Genomic DNA, 24,173 nt, shown 5'->3' with positions numbered 1-24,173 from the left:
AGCTCCCTGTGGCTCTGTTCATCTTTGTTGTTGGTTGTTTCTCTTGGCGTTCCATTTTGTATAGTTTGTATTGCTACATTTTAAAGTCACCGGTCTTTTCTTCTTCTGCACTGTCTAATACGCCAGTAATCCTACCCAGTGTCTTTTTCTTGTTCTTTTTGGTTTTTATATTTATGTAGGTATTTATTGCATCTTTCCTCCATTACCATTTATCCCCCCTCCAGTGTCTTTTTCAGTTAGACACTGTAGTTTTTAATCTCCAGCTTCTTGGAGCAGGCACTATTCCTAACAGTGGGTGATATCCAGTTATTCTTCTCTCTGATCCTTTCATGTGGTTCTTTTCCTGGGCTCAAACCACTCTTCACACACAGGCACCATCCAGTACTTTGTTGAATACTCAAGAGATCTCTCTGCATATCCCCAGAGTGCTTGTCTGTGTACTTCTTTTCTTTCCTAGTATTCTGCTTTGTGCATTCCAGTCACCTTGGTTTCCCCAACTCTCATATCCATTCCTTAGGGAGTTAACCAGTCTCTGTGGGTTTTTTTTCTTCCTTACATCATGACCTGAAAGCTCAGAGCAGTAAGTTAGAACAATGCATCAGAGGGCTTCCTTAATTTGTTTCCTATCTCTTGGGAGTCACTGTCCTTCATTACCTGAATTTCAACTTCTTGAGAACTGTTGTTACATATATTTTGTCTGGTTTTTAAATTGTTTTAGGCAGGAGGTCAAATTGATCCCAACTTGGTCTAAAGTCAGTTATATTCTCCCCCCTGCCTCAATAATATTTTTTAAGTCTGTTTTGTTTTGATCCAGAATCTAATCAAAGATCAGGTATCACATGTCTTGTCTTCGTTTCCTTTAATCTAAAACATTTATCTACCCTTTTTATTTTCTGTCTCTTATGACACTGGCATTTTTGATGTGTCTAAGATGGTTGTCTTATGAATTGTCCCATAGTCTGGATTTGTCTGTTTGCTCATGATCAGATTCAAAGTAAAATATTTTGGAAGGAATACTACGTAAGTGATGTATCCTTTCTACCTCATCATTTTAAGTGGCCTATAATGCTAAATTTGATCTTTTGGTGAACATGGTATTTTCCAGATCCCTCCATTGTAAAGTTATTTTTTCCTTGGTAATTAATAAATAATCTGTTGAATGATGCTTTAAGATCAGTGGACATTCTCCTCTCAACTTTTTACCCAATTGTGCATCAGTAATAATTTGTGTCTGATCGATTACTACATTGGTGGTTACAAAGTGACACTCTTTTTCTAATTTTATTATTCCTACTACATTTATTAGCTGGAATTATTCTATAAATAATAGTTTACCTATTTTCTTTTTGAGTATTATTGTGAACTCATGGGCTCTTCTTTAAATTAATTATGTTATACCTTATTATCATTATTCTTTTGAATGTTCATATTGCCCAGATTTGCCCAATGCAGTCTGCTACTATTTAACCACATAATGTTTTTCTTTATGCCCAGAGTAACTTCTAATACATTTACCACTCACAATTAGGGATTTATAAGTTAGGGACTTATCCAGAGCCTTCTTAGAAGATTTCCCCCTCCTAGTGCACTCTCCACCCAAAGTGAGACTTCTGGGTTGGGAGAAGGAGATACATCTGAATTATAACTACAGATCAGAGTGTCACCTGATTCTAGTGCCTATCACCTTTAGTCTGCCATTCTTACTCTTCTGTCCTCCCCTCTATTTATTGACAATATTCAAGAGAGCAAATGGCTGCCCTGGCTGGTGTGGCTCAGTGAGTTGGAGAGGTTTCCTGTAAACCGAAGGGTCGCGGGTTCCATTTCCAGCCAGCCTAGGGTTTCGCTGAGGGTCCCGGTTAGTTTCTCTCTCACATAGATGTTTCTCTCCCCCTCTCTCTCCCTCCCTTCCCTTCTCTCTAAAATCAATAAGCACATTCCCCAGTGAGGATTACCAAAAGAATAATCGATGGCCAGCTGATGCCCCCCAAACTGTTCAGGTGGGAAGCCCCCATAACGCTTCTTCGCACAGCCCTCTGGTAGCCTCTGCCCACCTCTTCTACCTGCTCAAATAGCTTTTCTGCCAATAATTTAATTTTCTGCCTTTCCCTTTATAGGATCCTCCCCCGTAATTTGGCCTGCTGCCTCTGCAAATTCAGTGAGAACATTGAGAGGGTCAGCCAGAGAGTGAAATTACACTGCCCCGCTGACTGTCTGACACACACAACTTGTGGTGAGTCTGAATTGCCCAATGGTAAATTCTTTCTTTTTTATTTTATTTGTTTTAATTTTTAATCGATGATGATAAGTTGTTTTCCTTTGGAAATACCTTTCGAAGGTTCGTTGTTGTTGCTGTTTTTCTTTTGTTCTTTCTTTTTTAAAATTGTTGTTCTATTACAGTTGTCCCAGTGATGGTAAGTTTTTAAACAAATAAGGTCACCGTGTTATTTTTATTCATTCATCCAGAGTTTAACTCCCTATATTTCTGAGAATCGCTTCCTTGCTAAAAGTTGGATGAAGGAAAAAGAGAAAGGAAGGGGGCAGGGGATTAACAGCAATGAGCACACAGTGCGTGCGGTGCTCAGTTGGCGCTTTCCGTCCAAATGAGAACCTGTTGGTCAGTGGCACAGCCTGTAAACTGGCTCTGGATGCATTGGGCCTCATTTGTCCTTTGCCTCGTTGGACAGGTAGAGCTATATTTTTATTCTGTTTGTTTTGCAATTTTATAAAAAGAGTACGAGTGATTGTATTTTATGAAAATTCTATTTGGGATCTGAATTTCTGGTTTTATTATCAGAAGCTACTGACAAATCCTTCTAATGGGTGGGAGGCCTCTTGTATTCTTAGACTGTCCAACTCTGAACTTGCTCTGAAGCTCACGGTTTTCTATCCACCAAACACTTGGGTGCTTTTAAGTATTTTTCTACAAATTAGGCTTATTTGCACCATCTGATAACTTCCAAAATGTGCTTTCATGCCCAAATAGTGTGAATGTGGGTCTCTGGCAGGGATCTGGGGCACATCATAAATAATAACACTGTGCTACTTATATTAAGAGAGTGTGGCTCATTTTTCAAAAACAAATTTTTGGCCCATTATATTACTCTCTTCTACCCCAAAGGTGGGCAGAGCAGGCATTTTAATCTCCTTTAACAGGAGAGTAAAAACAAGATTAGAGAGTGTTAAGTGCTGTCACCTAGTACTCAGATCTCTGGCTTTCCTTTTGGGGCTCCACAAGCTCCCCACTTTGGGACCCTCAACTCCTTCTCTGACCCTCAGCTTCAACAGCAATACTTTCATTATTCTGGAATGGAAACCCAGTTGCACAATGATACACTTGACCTTCATGCAGTCAGAAGCTTTGGATGGTTCCCCAAGTAAAGCTGAAAATGTAAGAAAAGACATGAAAGGAAAGGAGAGTAGGCATCTGACAACAGTTGCCTTTTCCCTTCTGTATATTAGAACCCCAAAGTATTATTCCATAGATGTGTTGAACATTCCACAATGGCACACAACCTGCCAAGTCTCTTAACCCACCTACATTCCAGATGCCTGCCTAAATTTAAGTACAGAGCAAGAGTGGACATAGAGTTCTTTTTCTGTATAGAGCCTTTTGTTCTGGGGGCAGGGATGTGTAGAAGCAATGACCGAAGTAATGCTTTGGTGGGTAAGTGGAGAAGGGCATGTCCAGATGAAGACCTGTTAGCCGTGGGTTTTAATCACGCTCACCTGTGATGGAAGCAAGAACACGAGCACACGAAGAGGTGGAGAGAGGACGCCTCATGCTCCCTCTGCATCTGAGCAGGACAGGGTGGGAACCATGAACGTGAGGAATCGCAGTAGATCTGCAGAGAGTGTAACTGAGTGGGGTCTTCCAGCCTTGGTTTTTCTTCAGTACCTGGCAACTGGCCCCCGGGGATTAAGGGACTAACCCTAAATATAGTTACTCTATTTCACGCTGTGGAATGTTCTGAGTCAATAACGCCCTTTAAAAACATAGCTTTTCTCCTTTTGTTGTGTTGTCAATCAGGTTTAAGTTGGGGTTTATTTTTCTCCTCTCTCAACAACATTCCGATATTTGCTGATTCCCAACTTATTTGACTGGCATGTAGGGCTTTGGACTGACAAAAAGCTGTCCCATGAGTCCTTCATGATCAAAAATGGTCTCTTCTTTTTTGACAGATGAACCACATTTAAAAAATCCGAAAGGCTCCTTCATGAGCGCGTTGCGAGAACATAAGAATGCGGGCAGTGAGCTGACAATTCAGCCAGAGGAGGTCTCCTTAGGCCAAAAAAAGAAGAAATTGTCAGCCATTCTGGGTAAGCAGCTAGACTTTAATGATAACAGTGATGTCATTAGTGCACTACAGTACAGACTGCCTTATTTCTCGGAGATTAAAAAGCAGGTATAGAATCAATGTTATTACCATTCATTAAACTTCCTTTTTAAAATGTACAAGATGGAGGTATGCCCCTGAGTCGTTTGAAAAACAATAGAGGGACCCTTCTTAAACCTAAATTTTACAATTCAAGTTACAAAAATAAATGGAGGAAACTATTTTTTGGAACAGATTTATTAACAGACTTGCTCACTGAGCCAGAAGAAGAAGAGGTCTCCAAGCCAGAGGACATGAACAAATGGGCAAATGAAAAGACAGGAGCCCAGGGTGAAGAGGAAGAGGAGGAGCCACATGAGGTAAGGGCAGCTCCTGAGGCACAAGGCCTGGACAGCCAGTCAGTTAGGACGTGCCATGAAAGCACTGAGGTAGGAAGACCAGAGGCACCCAGACTGCCTCTTGTCTTAGCCATGTGACTTTGGCCAAGGCCCAAGACAGTGATCTTCTACTTTGCTCATTTAGACAGTGGTGCCACTGTTCCTGGGGTAGACACCAAGAGGACCTAACACACAAGATAAATTGCACAAGAAAATGCTAATACTAAGATTGCATAACACATTAGATACAGTATGCTCTTTAAGAACCTATATGAGAGGGAACCCCCCAAAACCCAGAATTGTCTTCTGGAGGGCGGGCCCCTTGTAGTACAGGTTTCCTCCACTAGGGGAGTATTCTAGGAACCCATCTGTAAGAATGTACCAGCTGGTTTTGTTGTGAGAGGGTGTGTTAGGCATCAGTGAATTTTTTTTGGAAGACTCTTTCAACATATTTGATGGGTAATTTACAAGTGCGCCTGCGCACACCTTGCTGAGTGTTCAGCTGTTCTGGACAAAAACCGCATGACCCCCACACCCCACCCTCCCTATTCACCCAGTCTTGCCCTGAGTGACTTTTTGTGTTTCCCTGGATGAAAAATTCCTCAAGGGGATTTGTTTTGCCAATGTGGAATCAGTGAAACAAAGAAACAGCAGAAGCACTAAATGGCATCAAAATTGACAAGTTCAAAAACTGTTTTGAGCAGTGGAAAAAAACGTCTCAATAGGTGTATTGCATCAAATAGAGAGTACTGTAAAGGGGACTGAAGTTTAAGCATGTAAGGATAAACACACAATATTTTATAAATATATTCTGTGGGTTTTTGGGTCTCTCCTCATAAGCCATTCACCTGAAAGAGTGGGATTTTAGAGTAGTAGTTAAGAATAGTTAGCTATTCTTTAGCACAGGCTTAAGAATAGTTAACTTTTATCTTTTCCATCTCTTTGGTTTGTTTCTTAAAATTATTGCTTGTTTTTCTCTTTTAAGGTCATCAGAAATGTGCCAAGATATGGCTATAAGGAGATACTCCTATTAGCCTCTCCTGTTATTGTAGTGGCGACAGGTTTAACTGCAATCTTCTGTCTCATTATGGTAAGACAACGGTTCATTCAGCTTCCCAGAATACATTCTGTCTTTAGAATAGAGTCAGAACCCACAAACTGAAAATCAAAGCCACTTTCCCACCTACTCCTCCCTGATATTTTTCTTTAGTCATGAATGCTGATATGCTTTATTATTTTATTACACATTATATTCCAAAGATTTTTAAAGGAAGCCCACTCCCAGAGATTCTGTGGAACTGAAATCAAGATAACAAGCCACTGTACTATTTTGAGAACTTACAATAGGCCAGAGTTGACATGACAGCAAAATTTCTTCAACTCAAAATGGATGATGTTGATTTGATGTATTACCAATTACTCTCTTTCTACCATTGATTTCTTGTTGGCTGAAATGAGGAGAGATTTAGACTCTCCACCCTCATAAAGTTATGTCACCCTGGTCAAAAGGACATGGCTAAAAGACAAAAGTGTGATCTTGTCAATTGACTAGATTTACTTAGCGGATTTCTTCTCCAGTGTGTAAAAAGCATGGCGTAAATAGGTTCAGTTAAAACATTGCAAACTAAATCCTGCATCAGGCCTCTCTAAAGCCTGTCGTATTTATACTCACCTCTTCCTGGAGCTTGCCTGTGTGCCTTTTCTTCAATTACACAATGGCTTGTTTTCCCAACAGGCAGGAGCTAATATTAAAAGTGATCTAATTAGCTGACAATCTTGACTACCCTACTAATCCAACCTAATACCTTGTTTACATTTTCAATGGTCATGGCAGCCCCCCACCATAACCTAGCCACACCATGCCCATTTCTACTTTTGTTCGTGCCTTTGCTCATCTAAAACTCCCTTACTTTGCTCTGCCTGTGCTGCAAGTCCTGTGAATCTCTCAAAAGCCAGCTCAAATTCCTATTTCAGCCCTGCTAGTCCTCCTTCTTCTGTGAGATTTATCATCCTTTCAGGGCGTGGGCAGTAGTGAGGCATTCCCCTCCCACGAGAACTTAAAAATATGGTAAGTTTTTAAAAGGCAGCTCCCTAAGAGAGAAATACCAAGGTCAACACATCATGGAGCAGAGCAGAGATGTGTATGGACCAAATGGCCTCCTGGTCTACCAGACTTGAGAAATACCTGGCTGGATGTGTAACTGCTAAAGAAAACATGTCTATTTGCAGGAGGGTTGGTCAGCAGTAAAAGCAGAGAACAGGTGAGGGAGAGTCTGACATGGGCATTGCCCATCCTAGCAGTGCCTAGAGATGGCACCTCAGGCAGCAGACGTGGAGAGTCCAGCCCACTAGCCAGGCTGTGCCTGTTGGGGAGATGCATGGATCCAGCTAATACAGTCTTTTCCTTTAAACACGGGATTCAGCTGATTCCTATTGTTCTAATTCTGTTCTCACCAAGTAGCCTTCTGACTGTGCTTCTGTGTGCCATGTGGCCTAGCTCCACAGAGTGTATTTCCCTGATCGTGTAGACACAGGTGTTGTCTGTGGAACAGATGTAATTCTCACTCTCAGGCCGTAATCTTGGCCTTCTGATTTTTTATTAGCACTGCAGTATTGACAAGGTGAGACTACCCCGATCGGAAGAAGTGAGCCCTCTCTTGGTGAAGAGTCTGACTTCTGAGCCTAGGAGCTGGGGACTAGCATGTGGGCAGCTTGCCAAGGCCTCTGGGAAGAAGTCATTGGCCAGTGCCCAGACAATACCCTCTCCCTCTCTAGTGGGCACATGGCCTTTGCTTTTTTGGATTTTCTATAAACTCCTATAATGCATTTAATTTCTATGGAGTTTAATCTTGCATTTGTGTTTATTTATGTGGTTTCATTATTTCCTCTCCCCAGTTAGATGATAAGCTTTTTGAGGATGGTTTGCCTGACTCTTCTGTCTCCTTAAAGACAACAACACTGAGAAATATTTGAAATTTTGAAATTCAATGAAAACCACTGAAAGTATGAAGATATTTAATATCAAAGGACTTCCATAAATCAACAGGGAGAAAACAAACAAACAAGGGGAGAAGAGGGCAAGGGCTGTGCGGAGCAGGATGTGTATTGATCATCTGTCACCCTCTCTGCCGATCATCTCCTGGCTTATGGGGTATGGGTTTTGTTAGCGAGGCCTTTGTTACCTCATGGCATGAAAGTGGTCTCTGATATTTTCTTTTAGTCCTTTTTATAATATTTCTTTTATTCATAATTTAAAAAAGAAATCTGTCTAGTATTGGTTTTGTTTTTAGTGTGGTTGACTGTTTTCCCCCTACGTGAAGATTTAATTGTTTTAAAATCTTTTATTGAATGACTCATTCTTTCTTTCCTGATCTAAAAAGCTCTCTTTGGACTCTAGTCTGTTGATCTAGTTATCTTTTTTTGTACCAGTGACAGTATCACCATGTAATTCCAATTTCTTTATAACATATAAGCTGCTGCTTTTTTATCTTCTTCTTCATACATTTTGTAGGCTATTCCTGCATATTTTCTCTACCAAATACCAGCTGGCCAGGTTTTGTTTAAAAACTCTCTTGGAATTTGAATAGATTGCATTACATCGGTAGGTTCATTTGAAGGGAACTGACATCTTCACAACACCTAAGAACATGGTATCTTCACGTCGTGTATTCTTCCTAATGTCCTTCAGAAGAGTTTTAATGTTTTGATCACGTAGGTCTTACGCATTTTTTGTTAAGTCTGTTTCTAGGTACTTGATGCATTTTTATTGATATTGCAAGTGGGATCTTTCATTTTTTAATTAGTCTTTTGTGGTACGTGGGAAAACTCTTGAGGTTTGCGTATTAATCATTTGATTTTGGATTCACTTACTGAATTGTCATTTTACTTGACATTAAAATTCTGTCGATGCTCTTGCACTTTTAGGTTTGGCATCATCTCCTATGCACATGCGTTTTGTCTCTTTCCAATACTTCACTTTTCTTATTAAATTGATTAGGACCTCCTCAACAATGATGAATAGTAACAGTAATAACAGGCATCCTACTCTTGTTCTTGAACTTAAAACAAAGCTGCTGCGTTGTTTCCGGTAGATACTTTTATTTTCTTTTTCTACTTCTAAGAGCTTTTATTAGGGACTAACTGCTGAACGTTATCCAAAGCAGCCAATGAAACACATTGCCAGCTCCCTGCAAGATCCTAACTTAGGGAGTATGGAAGAAGAGTCAAAGGGTATTCAACAAATTCCTGTCCTCAAGAAAGTTATCACCTTACCTAGAAGGGAACAAATAAAGATTTAGAGATAGTGGTCATTGTGATGAATAATTGTGATGTTGCTTTCTTCCTAAAACAGTTCCGTGCCGCAAGAACACCTGTGGGCAATAATGGAGGAAAGCCAAGGTAAATATTAGTCTGACAGTTTTTAAAGTAGGATTTTACGACTAGAGGAGCTTCTTCCTGGAGGTGGCCTGAAGTGACCTCTGAAAATGGTGCGCTACTCATTTGACCCAGAAAACCCCACAAAATCATGCAAATCAAGAGTTTTAAATATTCATGTTCACTTTGAGAACACTTGGGAAACAGCCAGGCCAAAAGGGTATGCATATCTGAAAAGCCACCAAGCAGCTAAAGGATGTCACTTTGCAGAAGCAATGTGTGCCATTCTGTCCTTACAATGGTGGAGTTGGTAGGAGTGCCCAGGCCAAAGACTGGGGCTGGGTGCAGGTTGGTGCCCCCAAAAGAGTGCTGCGTTTTTGCTGCACATGCTTAAAACTGCAGAGAGCAGTGCTGAACTTAAGGGTTGGGGTGCAGACTCTCTGGGCATTGAGCACATCCAGGTGAGCAAAGCTCCCAAGATGCAGCGCAGAGTTTACGGCGCTCATGGTGGATTAACGCCCACAAGGGCTCTCAGGCCTGCCGCACTGAGATGCTCCTCCCTGAAAAAGAGCAGATTGGTCCTGAACCAGAAGAAGAAGATGCATAGAAAAGAAAAGAAAAGTCCCATAAGGAACTGAAGCAAGAAAAACTTGAAAGTAAATTTATCATAAAATAAATGCTTAGAAAAGTTAAAAAAAAGAAAAAGAAAAGAAAGAACTAGAGGAGAACTTAGAACTCTACCTCAGTCTCATTTTACAGTGAGGAAACCGCTAAGTTTGGAAAGAACACTTGTTAACTCTGATGCTTTGCCTGGACTTTGCAAAATGAGCTCCGTAGCCAAAGCTGATAGAGAGTGTGACTAGCACAGGTGCATCTGCTGCCACTGGTCCTTTAAGGAAACAGGGAGCAAAGGGGGAGGTCTTGGTTGTACTTGTTCCTGCTGGTGGTGGAGCTCTGGGGAAGGGACAGGGAAAGCCACGTGGCCTTAGGGTAAAGGCTCTGGTCTCCTTCAAGGCTGACGGAATGTAGACTATATGAGTCCTTCCTGTAAGGTGGCAGGAAAATTTCCCTTCCCCTCCTCCTGGTTTTCAGGCCCCTACTCTCTCTATTCCCTTTATCCCAACTTCATAGAGTTTTAACTGGGCAAGACCTTACGCAGTAGTTTGTCTTTTCTTTTTTTTTTTTTTAATAATAAGGAAACAGAGAGGAGGAAGGGAAATATCTTGCTCCATGGCCACATTGCTAGTGTCAGAAAGAAGATGGTGCCTTTCCAGCTGGGGGTCTCTCCATTGATTACCCCGTGCTTGGACTGTGAGCTACACTTTATGTCAGAACTCAGTACACACGTACCACACAGACATAAGTCGTTTCTAAAACAGACTCATTATGCACTCTGATTTTTTTCTATTCTGTTTCAGTCAAAAAGAATACTTTGTAGTCTAGTGCTGGTTGTGACTTGTAAACTGATTTCACAACTCACTCAGCGGTGACAGCCTGCAGTACGGAAGTCAGCAAGCTAGCTAACTTAGCTAACTGCTATTTGGACTCAGGCATTTAGTTGTGTGATTTAACTTATAGGATAAAGCAGCTAGAAAGTTAAAAGCACCTTCTTACCCTCACCCCCACCCCCAGCAAAGGGTGTATGTGGGACTAAGTCTAAATGGGACAGATGTGAAATGCTTCTGGAGAGAGCAAACTGCTTCTGCCCAGTGTGGCTGTGCAGTTTTTCCCCAATGCACTTCAGGGCGCTTGGCCAAGGGCCAGGAAAGTGCTTCAGGCTGAAAATCCCACCTGTACTCCATGCCAGACCACCCACAGAGGTCACCCCAGAGACATGGCAGGGACATTTTAAACAGACACAGAGAACCCCTGGAAGCCCAGTGTGCAAAGAATCATTTCCAAGGTCCCAGGTCTACAGTGACTTTGCCTCTGAGTATGGACCCAGTTACCCATTTAATCCTAATAAGGCGAGGGACAAATCACTAATTGTTGGTATGCGTTTTCCTCCAAGGGGCTTTCTCTCGCGACTCCTGAATAAGGACCGACCGGTGGAAAGCCAGATGGAGGTAAATTTCAGGAGGATCAAGCACTGTGGCGGGAAAAAGTGGGGGACAGGCAGGATTCATGTTTCCCTCTCTGTTTTCTAGGAGGGCGGTTTCTGGAGCTGGCGGCGGGGTGCACATGGCCCTTTGAAAAAAGAAGAGGCACAGCATCTGCAAAACATGGGTTCCTCTGATGAGGAGGAGCCTTCAGACATGTAAATAACTGGGAGTTATTTAGAATTCCTGTCTAAAAGGGGGAAATAATGAATAGTTTCATTGTTCCTTTCAAGAGTAAAAGCTTTGACCTTCTTTTTCTCTCCCCAGAACAAAGGAGGGAGTCTCCTCTAAAACCCTGGAATCAGTAGTAACAGAAAGTGACACCTGATCCTCCTGCTGAGTGAACCAGGTTACTAATAAATTGTTTTTCTCTACTGAAATGTGTACGTTTGTAACCACCTCTAGCCATGAGGGAAAGAATTAAAATGTAAATAGGTAAATATATATACACACAAATAGCACGAGCCATAAGCAAGAAAAGCAAGGCTGAAGCAGGACTCCCGGGGTAGCCAGCACTTCCTCAAGCAGCAGTGTGGTCAAACAAGGGTGAAAAGGGACTCCTCTCCCCCATGTTCCCCAATATAGTCTGTCCCCGAGAACTGGAAGATACATCATCATCCAGGGGTGTGGGTTATTAAGTCAAATAACAATTTATCCTGGTGCTCTGGCCCCTGGCTCACCAAGCGCCAGTTATGTACAACATACTTGACCCCCATTGTGGCCCCCCATCATCAGGTCTTAGGGCTGTCAGAATATTTGGATCCCTGAGCATGCCTTTACGGTGAGGCCTGTCTTCTCCCCTGAGATCTTAAACTTGCACAAACCTGTGCCCTGTCTTGGTGTAACGGGTTCTCCATCCTTACAAGCTAGTAGAAAGTTCACAGTTAAGGGAAGAAAGTCATTTCAGATTAAGACTCTAATTAGATAGAAGTCATTAAGAAAATAAGTAATTTAGTAATGTCAGCTAAATTAATAAAAGCTTATATTCATCTTTCAGTCAAAGGTTGAGTATACAATAGCAAGCTAACATAAAAAATTGAGGAATCCCTAAGGCTCGGCCCCTTACAATGTAACCTAAGACACAGGCAAACACACACAGGAGACTTCCAGCCAAGATGGAGGCCTAGAGTGACACGCTCCATCTCTCTCCACAACTAAGAAGGAATACAACTACCACAAAACCAGAAATAACCAGAAGTTCCAGAAAATAAATGGAAGTCCAACGTAGGAAGTTATAAAGAAGTGGTGCTCATCCAGAAGGGTAGGAGGTGTGAAGCTGGGGTGGAGAGGTCAAACTGTGCTGGTGGTGGCAGCAACGGCGATGATGGTGGGACGGTGGTAAGCATAGACACCTGTATTTAAGGGGAGGCGAGAGGCACCTGGAGAGCACCCCTAGCTGTAGACCAGACCTATCAGCCACCGTTAATATAAGAGAATGGTTTGCGTGACATCAGTGTAACCTGACAGCCAAGGAGAGTGGACTGGAATACATATGCGTGAACTGGAATGCACATGCATGAACAATGGTGACCTCACTGCACTAGTCAGTGGGGGTGGTAGAAGCCACTGAGTGAGCACACCTACTGTTGAACGGCCGTCACTTTCACAATGACTGAGCAAGTAGAGCAACGAATCTGCATCAAATATTGCATTAAGCTTGAACATTCCTCCTGGAAACTCTCTGGATGCTTCAGAAGGCCACAGCTAAGGGTGACTGGTGACTGGCAGCAACTCCCGGCTTTTCCCAAAGCTAAAATCACCTTTGAAAGGGAAGAGATTTCAGACTGTAGATGATATTCAGGAAAATACGATGGGGCAGCTGGTGGTAACTGGGAGAACTGTGTGAGGTCCCCAGGTGTCTACTTTGAAGGACACCTAGGCTTGTCTTATGTACAATGTTATTTGTATCTTGCATCTTCCTCAATGAATGTCTCTATTTTTCATATTACATGGCTGGATACCTTCTGGACAGACCTTGTATCCAACTTTCAGCATCAAGTCTGTGTACCTGCTTAGACAGTCCTTTCTTCCCTCCATATGTTGTCACTTGGGAATGTCCATTGGTTATACCCATAAAACTTCCCTGCCTATCCCAAGCTGGTGACCTTTCCCTTCTCTGTATATATGTGGCATTTTTACCTTGTATTCTAGAATCTCACTTAATCAAAAAATAAATATGGCAATTTTAATACTTTGGGAAAAACAATGTTTCTCCCAAACCAAAACCAAAGGTAAGAACCACTGAACAATATTAATGCACAATATTAAAAAAATAATCCTTATGGCATTTCCTCCACATTTGACTAAATAATTAATTTCTCTCCATCAAATGGAAGAATCACAAGCTTCAGATAGTATTCAGACCTCAGTCTGAATCCTAACCACACGACACCAGACAAGTGACTTAGCTCAAGTCTCCTTGATTATACACCATGACCAAGTGGAATTTATTCCTGGAATTCACTGACAGTTCAACATACAAAAATCATTCAGTGGAACATAGCACATAATAAAATGAAAGGAAAAAGACATCTGAGCATCTCAATTGATACAGAAAAGACACATGACTAAATCCAGTATCCTTTCATGATAAAAAAACACTCAAGAAAAATAGAAGGAAACGTTCTCAACTTAATAAGCCCTTATTTTAAAAACCCACAGTAAACATCATATTCAATGGTTACAGACTGAAAACTTTTCCCTAAGACTAGGGAAAAGACAAGGATACCTGCTTTCAACACTTCTAATCAATATAATACTAAAATTTCAGCCAGAGCAATTAAGCAAGTAAATAAAAGTATACAAAATAGAAAAGAAGTAAAAATCATTTGTTTGTGATGACATGATCTTCTATGTAGACAACCCTATTTCACAAGAAACTGTTAAAACTAATAAATTCACCAAAGTTGCAGGATATAGAAATCAACAAATAAAAAACACTTGCATTTCCACACACTAGCAAAGAAGACTACAAAGAGGAAATTAAGTAAACAATACATTTACAATAGCATCAAAAAGAGGAAAACACATGGGAATAAATTTAGCCAAGACTGAAATATTTATAGGTGGAAAATTACAAAATACTGCTGAAAGAAAATTAAGAAATTAAAGAAGTCCTAAATAAATGAAAAGACACCCCATATTCATGGATTTAAAAATTAATATTGTTACGATGACAATACTACCCAAAGCAATCTACAGAATCAATGCAATTCCTATCAAAATCCCAATGGTGCTTTTTACAGAAGTAAAAAAACCTATTCTGAAATTCAAACAGAATCTCAATGGACCCCAAATAGCCAAAACTACGTTGAATTTCCTGATTTCAATTTACAGCAAAGCTACAGTAATCATCAGTTTGGTGCTCAGATAAGGACAGAAATAGAAAGCAATAGAGAGTCCACAAATAAATGCAAAGGAACAAATATTACATGATTGGATTTCTATGAGGTACTTACTAGTCCAATTCATAGAGACAGGAAAAATAGTAGGTACCAGGGGTTGGGAGAGAAGGTAATAGATAGAAGTAATAAAAGTAGACATCCTTATCTTTTTCCTGATCTTAGGGGGAAAGTTGAGGTACCACTACATACCTATGAGAATGGCTAAAAATCAAGACTGAAAAAAACAAGTGTTGGAATTAATGTGGAAGAACTGGAACTATTATAAACTGCTGGTGAGAATGTAAAATGATACAACTATTTTAGAAGACAGTCTGACAATTTGTTAAACAGTTAAACATACATCTACCATAAGATCTAGACATTCCACTCCTAATTATTTACCCAAAAGAAATGCAAACTTAAGTCCATTCAAAGACTGGTATATAAATGTTCATAGTAGTTTTCTATGTAAATGCCAAAAACTAAAAGCAACCCATGTATCCATCAGCAAGTGGGTGTGTAAAGTATGGTAACTATAGTTAATAATATTATACTGCAGATTTGTAAATTGCTAAGAGAACAGATCTCAAAGGTCCTCATCACAAGAAAAAAAAATTGACTATATATGCTGACAGATGTTACCTAGATTTAGTATAGTCATCTTGCAACATATACATATACCAAATCTAAAAATGTGTTGTACATCTGAAACCAATGTGATGTTTTATATGTCAATTATACCTCATATAAAACAAAAACAGGTGAATGGATAAACAGATTATGGCATATGCACACAGCACAATGCTACTACGGACCAATAAAAAGGAATACTGTTGGACACACATGATGCAGATAAATATCAAAATAATTTTGCTGAGTATAAGACAAACAAAAAGGATATGTAAGAGTACACATTCTAAGATTCCATTTGTATAAAATTCCAGAAAATCCAAACTCATCTATAGTGGCAGAAAGCAGTTAGAGGTTCCCTGGGAACAAGACAAGCAGGAGGAGACATTACCAAAAGGCACGAAGAAACTTTGGAGGAATGCAATCTCAACTGTAGTGATGGTTTCTCAGGTATATACATTTGTCAAAACTTATCAGACCATATACTTTAAACATGTGCAATTTATTGTCAATTATACCTAATTTTAAAAAGGCTGCAAAATTAAAAACAAAAGGAAGTCAATAAATATAGGCAAACATAAAAATGCTACTTGTGTTGAAAATCAAGAAGTCAAAAAAAAAAAACCAACCCGAAAACTAAGAACAATGAGAACTGCAGGGACAAAAAAGAGGGCGGGGATATAAACACAAATAAAAGGAAACTGGTAATAAGAGAGAATCACTAAGTGTAGTTAGATAATTAAAGGAGACCTGGCCTGAAAACAGACAATGTTCCCACCTTTTGAGGGTGTGTGTGTGTGTGTACGTGCCTGGGCACACCAGAGTCATGGGTAGAGCACTGGAATGGGAGTCCAATCCTGGTCTGTCACCAACTACTCGGTGACTTTGGACATGTTTATTCACGGGTCTGGGCATGAGTATCTGTCCTTTCACAGACAGTTAAATTTCCATAGTCAAGTGAACAGAGATGGGATGAAAGAAGGGAAGGCATCAAAATGAATATTACAATTTGGTTGGGTGGAGAGTTCAGCTTCTCAAGGACTTTGCTCCTGTCATTATCCCCCCGTCTCTCCAGCATCATTAATTATTCTGTTTACTGGTTCAGTCAAAGCAAGATATAAAACTTCTCCAAAAATGGGGGAAAATGTTGACTCTCAACACCCCCTTCAAACCACAGCCTTATTGCTCCCCTTTACTTATTACGAAGTTCTGAGCTCTTCATACTTGCTGTCTCACTCCTCCCGCTCTCTGGCAGCAAGTTTCTGTTCCCCCTAAAACTACACATCAAGGTCACCACCAATGACCCACACATTCTCAGGTCCAACGGTCAATTCCCAGCCCAGAACCATATGGCACAGCTACCTTACTCCTCTTCAAACATGTTTCTCACTTGAATTCTGTGGCTCCTTCTTGTCATCCTTTGCTGAATCTGCCTCCTCCTCTGACCTCTAAATGTGAGCAACCCACAGTTTGGACCTAAAAATATCTTCCTACAAGGAGGTAACCTGGTGAGCTCAACCAACCCCCTGGCTTTAAATACTATCTATATGCTAACAATTCAATCTCTCCAAAAGTCCCCTTCCACACTCCAGAGTCATATTTCCAACTGTCAAAATCTCCCATTAGATGTATAATGAACACTTCAAACTTCATATATTTAAAGTTACTTTTTTCTATTTCTTGATTTTAGAGAAAGAGAAGAAGGGGGAGAGACAGACAGACAGACAGACAGACATCGATTTGTTGTTCTCCTCATTTACACATTTGTTGGTTGCTTCTTGTATGTGCCCTAACCAGGGACCAAACTCACATCCTTGGCAAATCGGCACAATGCTCTAAACGACTGAATACCTGGCCAGGGCATAAACTCCATATATTTAAAAACAAAACTTTTACATCTAGAGCCTACCCAAATCTGCTCATCCCCAAGTTTTTTCTACCTCAGAATGGAATACCGTTTATACCATCCAGATGCTTTACACTTCCTCACATATCATCTGCAAGCTCTACCTTCAAAATACATCCAGGACGGTCCTACTTTCATGACCTCTACTATTACCATTCTAGTCTAACCCACCCTTCACCTTTCACTGATAAAGCATATCCTAAAGGATTGCCTCACTTCCTCTCCCAACTGCTGACAGTCCACTTTCCACACAGGGACCAGAGTGGCAGTTTCTAAAAATTTACATTATATCACTCAGAAAATTTCAATGACTGCCATCACACTTAAAATAAACTCCAAGGTCTTTACCAAGGCCCTTCACAACATCTCGAAACTCATCTCCTCTTCTACTCTTCCTCTGTCCATTTTGCTCCAGCTACACTGGCTTCTTTGTTATTTCTCAACACACTAAGCATACTTCTTTCTCAAGGCCTCTGCCCCTTCTAATTTCTCTGCCTGGGATTTTCTCCCCCTAGATATTCACAACACTCCCATATTTCATTCTGGTCTCTGCTCAAATGTCAACTCCTCAAAGGGACCTTCCCCCACAACCCTATCCACAACAGCCACCAGCCTGCCTCTGCCCTCCTCAGTGTCCCTGCTCTAAACCCTTACTCAGTTTCAATTTTCTTAATAGCACTTATTGGTATCTAACATATATCTACTCACTTGTCTGTCTATATCCCAACAACTGAGTCAACTCCTTGGGAAGTCAATGCCTAACTTCAAGTAGGCATGCAATTAATATTTGATGAATAAACAAATGAAGAGTACCTTCAAGAATCAAGACAGCTCTAGAAAGAAACATTAGAACCATTTTATCCAAATGATCTGACCACAAGGGTAATATTCTTGGACTTTATCCTTCAGGCAATAAATCTCACAGGCATGGAAGGGAAAACATGACATCACTGGAAAACATCAACATGGCAGCGGGATACAAAACAGACTAGAGATAAGAAAAGATTAAAGACAGAGATATCAATTAGAAGATAACTATAATAACCTGAGCACAAGGTAATAATGTCTGTATTTCTCTATTAGGATGGTAATGATAGGAAGAGAAAGGACAGACAGGAGAGACACTTGGAGATGACTGACAGGACTTAAAAACCATCAGTGTAAGAGATGTCAAGGTTGACAGGCAAAATAGAATAAAAAGAAAGAAGTCAAAAAAGTCAATTTGAGAAAAGAACAGGACAAATTTGATCTGGAAGAAAGTTGAAGATGCTTGGAAGGACAATCAGAGGACATTTATAGGTCAATGCTGAAGGAATAAATTTGGGAGCCCTGCTCACAGAAATGAAACTTAAACCTGCAACAGTAAATCAAGTGTCTTAAAGTAGATAAAATTTTCCCAGAAACCTCAGAGTACAGCATGCCAGCAGCAATATTTAAGAAATATATGCCTCGCCCTGGCAGGAGTGCTCAGGGGGTTGAGCGCTGGACTGCAAATAAAAGGTCACCTGTTTAATTCCCAGTCAGGGCACATGCCTGGGTTGCCAGAGAAGTCCCCACTTGGGGGCCTGTGAGAGGCGGCCAATCGATTCTGTCGCACAGATATTTCTCTCCCTTTCTCCCTCCCTTCCCTTCTCTCTAAAAAGTAAAATAAATAAAATCTTAAAAAAAAGAAAATATATGCCTATAAGGAACAGGAAGAGGTAACAATGAAGAAATAAAGAATCACTGAGTTATAAGGTAATAACCAGAGGTCGTATGTCTACTGCGCCTTCATCACAAGGACTGAGTCCATATCCAGATTCTATCACTTAATTAACTACAGTAGGAGAGGCCAATGACTTGATTTATCTAGTTTCAGTTTCACCATTTATCAACATAAACAAATTCCTGGCAAGGTAGCTCAGTTGGTTACAGCGTCATCCAGATACAGCAAGGTTGGGGGTTCGATTCCCAGTCATGTCACATACAAGTATCAACCAACGAGGCCCTGGCCAGGTAGCACAGTTCGTTGCAGTACTGTTCAGGTACACCAAGGTTGCAGTTGAGTCTGCAGTCAGAGAACATCCAAGAAAACAACCAATGGCCCTGGCTGCTGTGGCTCAGTTGGTTGGATCGTCATCCCATACAATGGGATGGGTTACATACCTAGGTCGCAAGTTCAATCCCCGGGTGGGGAGCCTACAAGAGGGAAGCAATCGATGTTTCTCTCTCTCTCTGCCTTCCTCTTTCTCAAAGCAATGAAAAAATGTCCTCTGGTGAGGAAAGAAAGGAGGAAAGGAGGAAAGGAGACAGGAATAAGTAAGAAGAACAACAAATCGAAAATTCTTTCTCTGAAATCAATAAAAATTTTTAAAATGAAGATGTATGTGCATTAGTTGCTATTTTAACAATGTAACACTTTACAAGAAAATAGTATTTTACAGTTTCTAAATTAGTTTTAGCTTATCTCATCTAATGCCACAACCACCCTGTGAAGATCTTGTTATCCACCTCCTATAGCTGAGGAAACAAGGCTAAGAAAGATTGAGTCTCAGTTTATGAGTGGGAGAACTAGCATGGTATATAACCTAGGTCTTCTGCACATGGTATAGTGGCAAAGAACACAGGCTCTCAAGCCAGACTTCTTGGGTTCAACTCCAGCTCCACCATTTGCTAGCTGTGACTGGAAGCAAATGATTTATATATTAGAGATATTACTCTTCACAAAGGGATATTTATCTTCCTTAGACAGAAATAAGAAACCACAGAGAAATTCTGAGGTGAAGAGCATGTGAGATGCTTTGGTTTTTTTCAAGAAAGAAAATAATCTACTAAGAGTAATGTGGGCAGGGCAGTTTTCAACTGTGGTCTGAAAATGTGTTATTGAATCCCCATACACAACCGAAACAAGTTCCTACCTGGTAAGCCTCCTTGTAAATTTGTTTGAGGAGTTTATCTACATTCAATTATTAAAGTCACTGGATTATAGTCATCACTAAGGTCTCTTATAACTATAAGATGATATGATTTTATTCTTTACTTTTTTTTTTTTTTTTTTTTTGGTCTTACCCACCAAACAAGTTTGAACTTTCCCTCCTCTGGGTCTCTCAGTATTTTGTTAGTGCCTCTCTATGACAGTACACATTCTTCAATATAAACACAAAGTCCATTGGTTTAATACTGGTTAAATGTGCAGTGATTTAATAATACAAATATATGAAAATTACATGGAGCTTTGGTTTCCAGACATTTCATGGCAGCTATCACTTGATGATTATTCATCTCTGCAGTACTAAGCAATATACATTGATGGTCTTCCTATTAAAGAACATTCATATAGACATTTTTTAAGAGGACACAAAATTTAAAATAAGAAAAAATACAGGGGGAAAGAATGAAACAACTGTAATAGAAACACAATTTTTAAAATGTTAAAAAAATACAGAAAACGATTAATTTTTACAATATCTTATGTAAACTAAATGCATGTAAAAAAAAAAAAAAAAAAAAACTTACCCCGATACAGCTGAAACAACAAAGCTTGGAACAACGAGGACACAGGCGGGCATCCTGCAATTTCTCCATACAAATGAAACGTCGGAAAACCTCAGCAATGCTCTGAAAGTAATAAAAGATGTAAAGTCCACCAGATTAGGTTACTGAATCAAGAGTAAAAAGCATGCTTAAAATAATTCACTTGATAAAATTTTACTTTTAACTTTATTCCATATCAGGACTTGGTCAGTCCAAGGTCCAGGGTACCTGAGTACATCTAAGCTTCACAATGGTTCTATTTTAAGGAAAGGCTATGACATGCAAACAGACAGACTTATGCACAAATATTTTCATGGAAGCATTAATTAGAATGGCAAGAATCTGACTAACCCAAGCGTCCAAATATTAATTAAACTGTCACAGTTAATTTACAGTCACTGCAAATATTTCAGGAAACGATATGGGAGGAGGGGGAGCCTATGTTTAACAGTAAGAAAAAAAGGAACAAATGGACTTTTTACTTTTCTGCAATTTCCCCAAGGGGAACGAATTATTTTTATAATATTGTAAAAGTTTTTAGAAGATGTATGTTCTAATAGCAGTGTACTCTGGTCAAGAAACAAACGAATTCAGAATCCAGAAATCCGAATTTCTGCCCTGATGCTGTAACCAAGTAACTAATTTACCTGAGCCTGAGATTCTGTCCCTGCTGAGATTTTTGGTGGCAGCACAACCAATGTTTAGGGAAGAAAAAAAGTTCACGTAAATAGAAGAAACTTCTTATCTTTGCAAGAAGTCTCATGTGAACCAATTTAGGAAGTAACTAACAAGAAAAGATATAATTAAATGTAAGTTATTACATATTTTAAGTTTATTATTGCGGTACTCACATTTATTTTTACTCCATTCTAGAAGAATGGAACTCTCCTAAAACCAAGGTAAAGTTATCAAACCTTTATAATATCTTCACACAAAGTATTAAGAAGAAAATTACTGGAGTCTAATCATGACTCTGCTGGGCCAGAAAGAATCTGTGAGGTGCAGATGCTGGGGGGGCAGGGAGGCGTGGACAACTAGTTTCAAGTGGGGTGCCCAGTGACATCGTTGCCCTTACTAAGAAGCAAAAATTTATTTAGTATTTGGAAGATTCAAAATTAGACATTATACAATTATGTCCAATAACCAATCCTTTTAAAAAAATGTTCCTAGCCTTTACGTAAATACACACAACATTTTAAATCACAGCTTACAAATGTCATATAAAAAGAATAGAGCTGTTCTGGCACACAACAGCCAAATTGAGACAGTAAGAGTATACCTTCATTCACAGGAAGGACAAAAGTCTACAAAATGCACCGCTGGGAGGAATGATTATCCATTTGGAGGGAGATTTGGGTCGCGCAGGAACTCGCAAGAACTGGTTGCGAGTGGAAGGGCACGTCCACCTAATGAATTTGCAGTTTTGCTGTGAGGAGGATGTAGTTTGCAGAAACCCTGCGGGGACTGCGCACCCGTGCAGAGACCACCTGACTGCGGGAACGTTCCGAGCACAGACACCAGAGGGCTGCGGAACAAGCACCACGTCCTTCGCACCTGGCCAGCCCTCACCACAGCCAGAGCAGCAGAGTAGGGTGCCGGGCCAGAGAACTAGGACCAGGCGCCCTGACTAAAAAGCCCTCCCCGAGTGACAGGGGCAGACTAATCACCAACCTTCTCAAAGCCCCTCACCTCCACGCTCTGTTCATCCATTGCCTCTGACTCTTGCCGGGGCTTGGTGACCCACGGAGTCCGCGGTCAGACCTAGTAAGTGCCAGCCCGAGGTCGCCACTTCAAATTGCCGCGGAGAACAACCCGGTGTCCACGTCAGGAGGTTCCAACGACCGCCCCACCTGCGCTCCCCATCGCTTCTCCACCAGCTACCCCCACTTCGCCATTTTTATCCGCGTGCCCGCCCTAGGACGCAGTGGGAGGGCAAGTGTTGGCCGCAGCTCCTTCCTCCGGGTTCAACCGCCCGCTGGGTACCAGGAGGCAGCCTTGGCCCAAGTGACGCATACTGGGGGGCGCGCCCTACGGAAATGCTGCAGAAGCCCAGACGCGCTGGTCCCCAGCTAAGAATGCGCTGCAGGGAATTCACAAACACCAACGGTAACCAGGGCAGCTGGAAGCGCAGGACGCAGTGTTAGGGGAGCACCACGGAGAGGCTGCACCTAGTTCCTGCGGTGCGGGGGCGCACACGAGATTTGGCGGTTCGCTTCTGCAGTTGCGTACCCTCCACTCCGGAAAACGCAGGGAGCAGGGAGCGGAGAGCGTGGCCAGGATAGGGGCGGAGCCTCACCGCTCTCAAACTTGCCGGCCAGAGACCGCAGCTCCCAGGAATGCCAGTGCGAAACGCAAACTCCAGAGCCACATCCCTAGGACTCGGTCTCCATGATTCTAGAGGCTTGGGCCCCACCAAATCCGCGTTTTTAACAACCGTTCTAGGTGATTTTGGCAGATGGTTTATGATCCTCCCTTTGCAAAACCGTGGTGCAAAGGTTTCCTAGCTAGTCGTTTTTTCTCTGAAAGCCCAGTCTCAGGTTTTTAAGACTTCCGAAGCTCAAGACTGCGAAAACTAGAGCGGTGGCGTTTCTTCATTCGGGGGTACCTGAACGGGACCATAAATTGTGCAGATCTAAGTGCCACACCACAGCCTGCATTTCTTGCCGCTTGAGATGCGCTGTTGCCATGAAACTATACGAAGTGCAAATGGGTATCAACTGCATCGAGCTTTCCTATAGTGGCGGCTGCTTTCTACAATTTTCTGGTATAGGACATGCTTAAATATTGCAGGAATTGAAGGTATGAGACGAAGGACTTGCATCAGATTCTTAATCCGAATTTAATTTTTTTCTTTCTGGTTTGTTTGCAAACAACTATTACACTTCACCCAACCTAGAAGTGCACATGTAGAGAATCAACAATAACCTATAAAATTCTTGAGTATCAAAGCGTTTGGACCTTTTTTTTTTTAAAAAAAAAAAAGATTTTATTCATTTTCAGAGAGGGGAAGGGAAGGGATAAAGAGGGAGACAAACAGCCAAAGGCTGCCTCTTGCACGCCCTCAACGGGGGACCTGGCCCACAACCCAGGTATGTACCCTGACCAGAAACTGAACCAGAGAACTTGTTGTTTGCAGGATGATGCGTAACCCACCAAGCCATACCAGTCAGGGAGTATTTGGACTTTCTTTTTATTTTATTTTATAAATATATTTTATTGATTATGTTGTTACAGTAATCTGAATTTTTTTTCCCTTTGCTCCCTTCCACCCAGTACCCCTCTTCCCTTCAGCAATCCCACCCCCTTAGTTCATGTTCATGGCCCATGCATGTATGTTCTCTGGCTTCACCCCTTCCTCTTGTTATCTTCCCCATCTATTTTGTACCAACCAATTATGCTTCTTAATCCCTGCACCATTTCCTCATTTCTCCCCCTTCCACCTCACAACTGATAACCCTCCTCATGATCCCCATACCTATGATTCTGTTCCTATTCTTGTTTGCTTAGTTGGATTTTTTTGTTTTATATTCATTTGTGAGTTTGCTGTCATTTTAATG

The 24,173-nt window shown here is 41.1% G+C and overlaps 1 protein-coding gene and 1 long non-coding RNA gene across 4 annotated transcripts in view; one reads left to right on the top strand and one right to left on the bottom strand.

Moving 5' to 3' along the window:
* Positions 1–24,173, bottom strand: part of LOC149998140 (SKA complex subunit 2) — a 47,102-nt gene that overhangs the window by 5,037 nt on the left and 17,892 nt on the right. The window contains exons 4-5 of one of the 3 annotated variants that reach the window (XM_090291483.1): positions 20,599–20,652; positions 6,384–6,453 (exon numbers count right to left, since the gene is read on the bottom strand). In XM_090291483.1, the coding sequence (XP_090147609.1) occupies positions 6,384–6,453; positions 20,599–20,652 (124 nt within the window). Of the gene's footprint in view, positions 1–6,383; positions 6,454–8,634; positions 9,082–20,598; positions 20,653–24,173 lie in introns of those variants that run through there. The other 2 variants (XM_090291484.1, XM_090291485.1) reach the window with 2 other exon arrangements.
* On the top strand, positions 8,669–11,564 carry LOC149998142 (uncharacterized). The gene is made up of 3 exons (XR_016514059.1): positions 8,669–9,109; positions 11,097–11,151; positions 11,233–11,564. It is a non-coding gene; the product is annotated as an uncharacterized LOC149998142 (long non-coding RNA).

The sequence above is a fragment of the Furipterus horrens genome, unplaced genomic scaffold (genome assembly GCF_987537825.1).
Source record: "Furipterus horrens unplaced genomic scaffold, mFurHor1.1.pri manual_scaffold_11, whole genome shotgun sequence".
NCBI lineage: Eukaryota > Metazoa > Chordata > Mammalia > Chiroptera > Furipteridae > Furipterus > Furipterus horrens.
Note: the sequence above shows the minus strand (reverse complement) of the source record. Positions and strands in the feature narration are given on the sequence as shown.